The sequence below is a fragment of the Haliotis cracherodii genome, unplaced genomic scaffold (genome assembly GCF_022045235.1).
Source record: "Haliotis cracherodii isolate W230 unplaced genomic scaffold, xgHalCrac1.p SCAF_15, whole genome shotgun sequence".
Lineage (NCBI taxonomy): Eukaryota > Metazoa > Mollusca > Gastropoda > Lepetellida > Haliotidae > Haliotis > Haliotis cracherodii.
In genome coordinates this window covers 4684747-4695267 of record NW_027266270.1, presented here as the reverse complement: position 1 = coordinate 4695267, position 10521 = coordinate 4684747, and the positions used below count along the sequence as shown (strand labels likewise).

The 10521-nt window shown below is 42.7% G+C and overlaps 1 protein-coding gene across 1 annotated transcript; it reads right to left on the bottom strand.

Annotated features, from left to right (window-relative positions):
• Nucleotides 1-368: 368 nt before the first annotated feature.
• Nucleotides 369-8980, bottom strand: LOC139461735 (uncharacterized). The gene is made up of 6 exons (XM_071243193.1): nucleotides 8587-8980; nucleotides 5789-6039; nucleotides 4030-4202; nucleotides 2485-2623; nucleotides 567-702; nucleotides 369-457 (listed from the first exon to the last, which is right to left on the bottom strand). Exons 1-6 carry the CDS (start codon nucleotides 8978-8980, stop codon nucleotides 369-371), a joined length of 1182 nt encoding a protein of 393 aa, XP_071099294.1.
• Between the last annotated feature and the right edge of the window lie 1541 nt (nucleotides 8981-10521).

The following is a 10521-nucleotide window of genomic DNA, read 5'->3' as shown; positions in this document are numbered from 1 at the left end:
GCGACTTTCCGCTTTCCAGGCAGACGCTCTATCCACCAGACCACGGAGGCGGTCGGTGCAGACGATATGACGTAAGCTCAGGGTGGTGTGGACTCAATCAACTCTAATTCTAATCAAATTTCCAAGCAGTGTTTCTGTTCCATGGAAGGAAATCGCAGAATGAGCGCATATAAAGTGCAATCTCAGCATGGCTGTCTGCTAAAATTAGATTCATCAGAGTTGATCGCAAGAAGACAATTTGGTAAGCATTGAACGCAGATGTTTGGCGTGTCTAAAGCGTCATATATTAAACACTTCAGATCGTATCAAAGTCGTCAGAAACATTTTCAGAACAATTATAACACTATTATTTATATGATTCATTTTTTTCAAATGTAGATATATCCCTCAAATGCGAGACTGGTCGACTTCGTGTTGGCCAGCAAATTCACATCCCAGAGATTTCCAGGAAATATAACTGGAAAGACAGAAATCGGTGTTTTAATGTGAGAGAATGATAAAAGCATGTTATAATACTCATATCAGTTCCTAAACCTTAAAATGATAACATTTTCCTCCATACTTACGTGTGTCGCCTTCCATGACCGTCACGTGAATGTCCCGACATGCATTTCGACATTCAAGTGGCGGTGAAAATTTGACAGTTCTCTCCCCTTGCCCCTGCACGTACCAGGTGTAGATGAAGTCCGCGAAACCTTCATTCTGATAAACAAACAAGGTTCGACAATAAAATATACATATTCCAACTCACCGTTTGTTGAAGTTTTGTTGAGATCAGGTAACACTTACCATGAAGTTGATATAGTAAAATGAACAAAACATGGAGATGGATAGTGAGTGAGTGAGTGCACGAGTGAGTGAGTGAGTGAGTGAGTGAGTGAGTTTGACGCCGGTTTGAACAGTATTTCAGTTATACCAGCTTGATTCGGAAAGAAAGCCCGAAGTGATGCAGGTTTTAGACGTTGACCACTTCGGTGAAATCCACAGGCAAGGTATGATACCGACAAACCTAGGATCATAAAGAAAGCGAACCGGGATTCGAACTCACGATCATAAGTTTGTGGCACGCCTAAGGACAGATTTGCTGTCCTTAGACGACTGGGCAATCCGTTGTTTGTTTGTTTTAACAAGCAAGTCTGGACCAGACAACCCAGTGAGGTGAGGTGAGGTGAGGTGAGGTGAGGTGAGGTGAGGTGAGGTGAGGTGAGGTGAAATGGGGTTTAACGTCGCGTCCAAGATTGTTGCACATATATAGCGACGTGCATACACGTGTATGTGTGTGGCTGCTTGTACTAGTCCGGACTGATGCCGATTTATAGTGCTAGCCCACTGTGATACCATGCCGCAGTTTCACATGAATACCCCACTCAGACACAGTATACTGACTCCGAGCCGACCAGTCCTTGTTTTAGCCCCTTAATGCCGAGCGCCAGACAGGGTAACAACGTCTTTTGGTATGACGCGACTGGGGATCGAACCCCGGACCTTCCGCTCTCCGGGCGGACGCTCTACCACTAGACCACGGAGGCGGTCAGACAACCCAGTGCCTGATATTATGCGCAATGTTCCACGCCGTCCTTCCTTGTACATTTAATAAAAAATAGGCTTCTTGATGCCCCTTGAGTGAATGTTTTGTAAAACAATACAAGACGTAAGAATTGATTTCAATCAACGGGTAGACTCGTGAAGATCCGGGGTAAAATACGTCTTCAGCAACCCATGCTTTACGTAAAAGGTGAAGTGAGGTGAAATGCGGTTTAACGTCGCGTCCAATATAATTGCACCTTATTGTGTGTGTGTGTGTGTGTGTGTGTGACTCTGTGTGTGTGTGTGTGTGTGTGTGTGTGTGTGTGTGTGACTCTGTGTGTGTGTGTGTGTGTGTGTGTGTGTGTGTGTGTGTGTGTGTGTGTGAGAGGCTGCTTGTGCTAGTCCGGACTGATGCCGATTTATAGTGCTAGCCCAATGAGATACCATGCCGCAGTTTAATACCACACTCAGATACAGTATACTGACTCCGAACCGACCAGTCCTTGTTTTGGCCCCATTATGCCGAGCGCCAGACAGGGTAACAACAAGTACCATCTTTTGGTATGACGCGGCCGGGGATCAAACCCCGGACCTTCCGCTCTTCGGGCGGACGCTCTACCACTAGATCACGGAGGCGGTCCGTAAGAGGCGACTAACGCGCATTTTGATTGGTTTGTCGTATTTTCGCACATATCATTCATCGATAGGGGGACGAGTCTTCTTGCAGGTTACGGAAAGGGGCGAGTGGTGACGAATGTAACGGAATCGGGTGATCAGGCTCGCTGACTTGTTTGATGCATGTCATCGATCCCAACTGATGTCAGTCACTGGATTGTCTGGTCCAGACTCGATTATTTACAGACCACCGCCTTATAGCTGGGATATTGCTGAGTGCGGCGTTAAACAAAATACAAACAAACAAAACAACAAACTCCTTCAATGACAAACACTGGCTACCATTTTCCTGCTTCCTGTCCCAGGACCATCCACGTAAATAAACTTCTGCGGTGCCACTTCTGACTCCGGGGGCAACAGCTTGGGTCTGGGAAACATCTTCCTCATCAACATGGCGACGGCAAGATTCAGCTTGCTTTTCCTAAACATTGGATGCAGAAGTCAATGGAAACATCCAGTAATAACAGCGATGTCATAACAGATATGTACCTAGTCTAAAAGGACAAGGACGTTCAGGGTATTCACACGTAGAAAACAGAGTCTTCGATAGACATAACATGGAAGTTTGGCACTTTCTTTCAGTTTATATACACAGCAGGGTGATTCTGGGTTAGAATTGGTCCCCAGCAACCTATGTTTATCGTAATAGAGGACTTAATGGATTGGATGGTCAGGCTTGCTGACTTGGTTGATACATGTAATCGTATCCCAATTGCGCGGATCGATGTTCATGATATCAATAGCTGAATTGTCTGGTCCAGACTCGATTATTTACAGACGACCGTCATAAAGCTGGAATATTGCTGAGTACGGTGTTTAACAAACAAACAAACAAACGAAAGCGCAATCCGACGGCGTGGAACATTGCGCATAATATCAATCACTGGGTTGTCTGGTCTAGACTCGCTTGTTAAAGGTCACCGCCATATAGCTGGAATATTGCTGATGCTGACAGACATCTCAGTGTGAACTGATGTTTTGTTCACGAGCGTACACTTTAAAGATGATCCAAGTTACATGTTCACATGGGCGGTCGGGTAACATAGTGGTGAAAGCGTTGACTCGTGACGCCGAAGACCCGGGTTCGAATCTCCACATGGGTACAATGTGTGAAGCCCATTTGCCGTTGTACCCCGCCGTGATATTGCTGGAATATTGCTAAAAGCGGCGTAAAACCTTACTCACTCACTCACTACATATACACAGAGACAATATCTCTCAATCTTTTACATTTGTCGCTAGTTGCGTCCTCTGTGCAATTTGTTTTCACGGCTCTTTTTTCAGGACATTCATGTGGTCCAGCGAACATTTGTTTTAAAAATATTTGGCAAAATAAAAAAATTCCAGTTTATTCTTGAACAAATACTCAAAAATAAAACGCAGTTCCGAACTTCGCTTTAGCAGGGAATAATCACTCATTTTTTTTGGAACGTGCGGACACTGATATAACTTTCCAATGAATATTAATCGTATGGTGTCCCGTTTCCCAGGTGTCCTTTTGTCCTGCTAATTAAGACCGATAATAGTTATGTTTAAATTTCATGTGAAATACATTGTCTCACTAGACCCGTGAAGATCAGGGATAGAAGAGGTCTTCACCAACCCATGCTTGCCGTAAAAGGTGACTATGCTTGTCGTAAGAGGCGACTAACTGGATCGGGTGGTCAGACATCGTATCCCAATTGCGCGGATCGATGCTCATGATATCAATGGATTGTCTGGTCCAGACTCGATTATTTACAGACCGCCATCATATAGCTGGAATATTGCTATGTGCGGCGTTAAACAACAAATAAACAAACAAACATTGTCTCACTTGAATCGTACCAGGTACATGATAATTTCTCCGACTGAAATTTGGAATAAAAGCTGTGGATGGAGGCATCCTTGAGAGGAATGGCCCCGACGGGAGAACAGTCCATCGTGGTGTTGGCGAGAACGCCTCCGTGCTCTCCTAGCACCGCCATCATGTCGGACACTTGCACCCTGCTGGCGGAGTCCTGAAAGTAAAAAGTGAAAGTAGAATGGCTGCATTGTCAGTACTCAGAACGCGTTGGGCACTGGTAGGTCTGCAGTGGCGTTGCTACCACGTAGCACAAAAAGCAAGCGCCTTCAGTTTGAAATCGTTACAAAAATAACATGAAATAAAATGATTTAAAAAAAGGGCTTTAGTGTGTTTGATTGGCAAAATAAGTAAGAAAAACGTTCAACTTTATGGTTAACAACTTCTGGTTTATTGCATATAGCGACGTTTCGATGTAGACTCTTACACCGTTACCACTCCAGCTTGATAGCGGTGTAAAAATCTACATCGAAACATGGCTATATGCAATAAACCAGAAGTTGTTATCCATAAAGTTGAACGTTTTTCTTACCTTGCTTTAGTGTGTTCTTTTTATAGTTCATGACCTTTTGTTAACTTACAGGTTGGCCCGACTACCAGTGTCAAAATTGTCGTTGATGAGTTGGTTCGATGTTGTTGTTTGTTTGCATTTTCTTTACCCTTGTCGTGAACACCTGGTGTCATCACTGCTTTCCATGTCCATTCATATAATGGTCACGGTTATTTTGCCCTTTACGCCAAATGGAATCTGTTTCGGTGGATAATCTAGAGTGATTATATTGGCTTGCATTGACAATGTATATTTTATGAGGATGTCTGGGTTTGATCACAATAATCCAACTTTTTATACTTCAAATGTTTAATGTACAGAATGTGGTGATATTTCGTGAAATCTATGTTTTAGATATGTTGTGCTGACCTGTGTTTGTGTTTGAGAAGCGTTATGAGTGTTAAAGAAAAATAAATATTATTCCTTACACTTACACGTACATTTTCCCTAGCTTAGCCCTTGGTCTGTGACTTAATTCGCTGTGAAGAATTGCGTCCCTTTGGTGTGACAGTATCTGTTGGACTATGAGTATGTTTTTGTCAGAACCATATGCATGCCCGTGGACTTTATTTGTCTATTTTTCTTCTCAAAATAATTGCCACGGTTTTACAAGTCACCCTTACAGACTCACATGGCGAGATGTATGGGGCTTGGTTGGATAATAACATTACTTAGAATAAGAAGTACCAAAATAACAGCTGATATATCAATTAACTTGTTCTAAGAATAAGTTTTTTTATTTAATTAAATCTAAATTATCCTAACGTTTACTTTGTCGCATTATGTGTATAATATCCTTAAGTTCTCAAAACATTATCAAAAACATAGTTAATTTTTATTACTCTTGAGCGATATACAATGTTCATAAAATTTTGAAAATAATATATAATTAAAAGATTGAGAATGAAAAGGTTTTAGTATAAACCCTGTAAAGACACACTGGCAATAACCCTGTATTACTAAATCTGAATAAACTGCTTTTAAAATATCAAAAAATACATTCCAAAATCTATTGACGTTATGACTGTAAAATAAATAGTGTTGGAGTGTATCCACTTGTCCACATTCTTCACAGATATCAGAGTCTTTAATATTTATCTTTTGTAGGTGAGCTTAAAACACTTTTAAATTATACATCCATATGACAGCATGAATCAAATATTGTAAAACTTTTTTTCTGCGATACACATTACCTTATGCAACAAAATATATTCGAATGTTATCTCCTGGTTCTCTTCAGCATCCTTCTCTGAGACGGTCTCAGCTCCTTGGGAGGTATCTTTACCGTCGTCATCGTTCATGTCAAGACCCACGGTGCTGTCGGTGTTGTCATGTTGTGCCACACCATGTAACAATGTAGCTTGTGTAACGCCACTGCAGCGTCCGCAGTCGGTGTGGTCGCGGTAGAGGGGGTTGGGCACAGCACACTCAGCTTGGATATATTCTGAAACAAGGGAGGTAATTGTTGTACATTAACTGGCTGATAAACGTCACATGCACCAAAAGTTTTCCCAAAGGCTAGAGTAACGTTCTATATAATTATTTTGATAATTAGGCTTTCAACAACCAATGCATGGACATCGAGCCTAGTCTGGCCTTAACGCTGCTATAACATCACACACGTTGGTTAAGTTAGCCACATTTCAGAGTACATGAAGCTAAACGCCATAAGAAGTAGCTACAAACAATAAAGAACTTGTTATCTATAAAAGTTTCACGTCATCATGAATATGCAATGTTATCTGCTTAATAGAGCATAGCCCTTTCTGTTGTTACTGTGCTGGACAATGCCATTGGTTGGATTGTCAGTTTATTATCTTCAAATGATTAGAATAGTCAAGCTGGGTTTGACGGTGTAGGATTTCAGGCATTGCCAACATGTACGATTATGTGACACATCAGATGTACCCGGTATGTATAATGTGGTGTCGGCCTTTGTCCAAGGCATAGCATTGAGATTATTGTACACACACGCACACACGAACACTCACACACATTCCCATTCATACACACCCATGCATACACAGACACACCCATACATACACACACAGACACACCCATACATACACACACAGGCACTCCCATACATACACACACAGACACTCCCATACATACACACACACCCATACACACACACACACAGACACACCCATACATACACACACAGACACACCCATACATACACACACACAGACACACCCGTACATACACACACAGACACACCCATACATACACACACACAGACACTCCCATACATACACACACAGACACACCCATACATACACGCACAGACACTCCCATACATACACACACAGACACACCCATACACACACACAGACACACCCATGCATACACACCCATACACACACACAGACACACCCATACACACACACACAGACACACCCATACATACACACACAGACACACCCATACATACATACACATAGACACACCCGTACATACACACACAGACACACCCATACATACACACACACAGACACTCCCATACATACACACACAGACACACCCATACATACACGCACAGACACTCCCATACATACACACACAGACACACCCATACACACACACAGACACACCCATGCATACACACCCACACACACACACACAGACACACCCATACACACACACAGACACACCCATACATACACACACAGACACACCCATACATACACACAGACACACCCATACATACACACACACAGACATTCCCATACATACACACACAGACACACCCATACATACACACACAGACGCTCCCATACACACACACACAGACACTCCCATACATACACACACAGACACACCGATATATACACACACAGACGCTCCCATACATACACACACAGACACTCCCATACATACACACCCATACATACACACAGAGACACACCCATACATACACACACTCATACACATACACACGCTCACACACGTCGCTATATAAATGTGCAGTAGTCTTCAACAGTAGAGTAGCTACCACGTAGCACAAAAGCAAGTGTTTACACTTTGAAATCGTTACAAAAATAAATGAAATAAATTAATTTTCAAAAAGTGCTTTAGTGAGTCCTTTTTTCAGTCGTTTGCAAAAGTAACATGATCTTTTGTTAATTTACAGGTTGACCCGACTACCAGTGTCAACATTGTCGTTGATGAGTAGGTTCGATGTTGTTGTTTACTTGTTACATTTTCTTCTATCCTTTTCGCGAACACCTGGTGTCATCACCAATTTCCATGTCCATTCATATAATAGTCACAACTATTTTGCCCATTTCGCCAAATGGAATGTTTCGGTGGATAATCTAGAGTGATTATATTGTCTTGCATTGACAATGTATATTTTATGAGGATGTCTGGGTTTGATCACAATAATCCAACTGTTTTATACTTCAAATGTGTTATGTACAGAACGTGGTGAGGATATGTCGTGAAATCTTTGTTTTAGATATGCTGCCTGGCCCGTGTTTGTGTTTCATAAGTGTTACGAGTGTTTAAGAAATAAATATGATTGCTAACATTAGAATTCCCCCTTGCTATGCTTGCTGAGCGCAACGTTAGACTCCATTCACCTCATCTGATAATGTTGGGTATCTTAGTGGTTAAAGCTGATCGGGTTTCCCCTAAGGGTACAATGTTTGAAGTGAGGGAGTGAGTATGGTTTTAGGCCGCTTTTAGCAATATTCCAGCAATATCACGGCGGGGGACACCAAAAATGGGCTTCACACATTGTACACATGTCGGGAATCGAACCCGGGTCTTCGGCGTGACGAGCGAACGCTTTAACCACTAGGCTACCCGACCGCCCCAACATAGTGTCCCCCGCTGTGATATTGCTAAAAGGATGCTTATAGGGGTTCACAGCTCTACTCACTCACTCACAAATTATTATGAGTATTTTAGTATGTCCCATCTTCACATCGACCCTCTATACCACCAAAGAAAGTATATACGAAGGCGTTATGGTAGGACTCACCGTCAGCACCCGTGGTGGGCAAGTAGGGTTCCATGAACAGGCGAGCTTGTCTGGCAACCTTATACTCCAAGCCAGACAGCGACTCCTCCATCGAGGGGGGTATGACGTCACAGCAAACCACTATCGTCATCAAACCTAACACAGCCACTGCCACCACTGTGCTAAGTCGCAGACTTCTCAGATAGTGTATGGCAGAACATACCACGTCCATGTGTCGCCCAAACAATGTTCTGTTCGAAATACCTCTTTGTAATGCCTTTCTGGAACAGTTAATGATAGCCGCGTCGCTTAAGCGCATTCTTTTCCCTAATCGAAAAAGCTTATCGGCTTTGACAGACAATTCAGTGATTAAACTCTGTTTTGAGAATGCATTGTCCCTTGGATAATTCATCATGGTGCTCCTGGATCCCGTCCTATACTTAGGAGAGTCTTGTAATGTTATACGTTAATCTTCAAAATATAGTGTTCTGTCACTGTCCTAGCACGTTTGACACTGAAATATGTAAAACAAATTTTGCGACATACAAGAATGACACAACCTTATGGTTCTCATACGTGCACAAGTTTTGTCGTCAGGAAATTATTCAGTCTGTTCCTGAGAACAGTTGAAGATAGAATATAATCAGGCTCTGCTACATCCTCCTTTCACCATCCTCGTTGCTGCCTGTACGACGCTGATCCCCCTGCATCCCGGGTACATGTAGCATGAAGTATCCCCACTGCACGTGCATGTAGCATGAAGTATCCCCCACTGCACGTGCATGTGTTCGTCCCATGCACACCGATGCAGCATCCCTGACTGTCTGTCTGTACGCGGCTGTGGTCAAGACATTTCATAATTAACAGCCACATGTTGCAGTCCTTCCGTCTGAAACAACACGATCTTTCACACGTTCACAGTTATAGCAAGCACGATCCAAGCTGTGACAGGGTAAATCTGAAGGCAAGGGAGATAAGTAAGATCGGTGCAAAATATCATTAAAGGGGAACAAGACTCGGGCTGATTGGCAGGCCTCGCTCAAAATATATATGTTGTGGTGTATAGAAGTAACTAGGCCAATGACCTAGATACAATATCTCACACGTTACTAGTTGCAACATCTAGACGTATGCGACCATTAACCTGAGACCTGCACCACTTCCGGTTTTCCTCACTCACTCACTTATCGGGCCTGTCGTGACATGTGTGACAATACTGCCTACACCCGACATGTAAATAGTGTCTGGACCAACAATTCAATACCAGTATACTCAGTATCACAGGCGATCCACGCCGCCTACAGCATCATAAACTGTAACTGTCACACCAAGAGGCCACAGCTGTAGACAGGGTTTCCCGACAAACACGGGGTATTGTCGTCTCTTTCTCACTAAAAATCCCTTTTATACGTGAAATGGGGATATCAATTATTTTGATAATGGAACGTAAAGTCACAGTTATAAAACATTATATTATATTTTTTATCTGATCACGCTTGTCTACAAAACAATACCTTCACATAATGGCCGCATGTATCCCATCACGTACATATATGTGCAATAGTGACCCATTGTGCTCGCTATAAGAGATTTCTATCTATTTGTATTTAAGAGCGGTCGTTGCCTTGTTGCATACATTTGCTACAGCTGCGAGTATTGTCGCTATAAATAGACGTAGCTCGTAAACGTCAGGTGTCACTATGGTGTGATGTGTGTACCTGACGTCAGCTGCCAGACTCATTTCATCTACACGTACAGAGGTCAGAGGTCGTCCTTACATTTCAGGAACAACCCTCAAGGCACGTTACCCTCACGTTATTAGGTATGGCTACATCATTCCACGAATCTAGAGTTTTTTCAAAGGTTCTATTTCCTCAAAATATTTTTACGATGTGGTTGGTGAATGTTATTTTACACCGCTGTCAGAAATATTACGGCATTATTACGTCGGCCTGT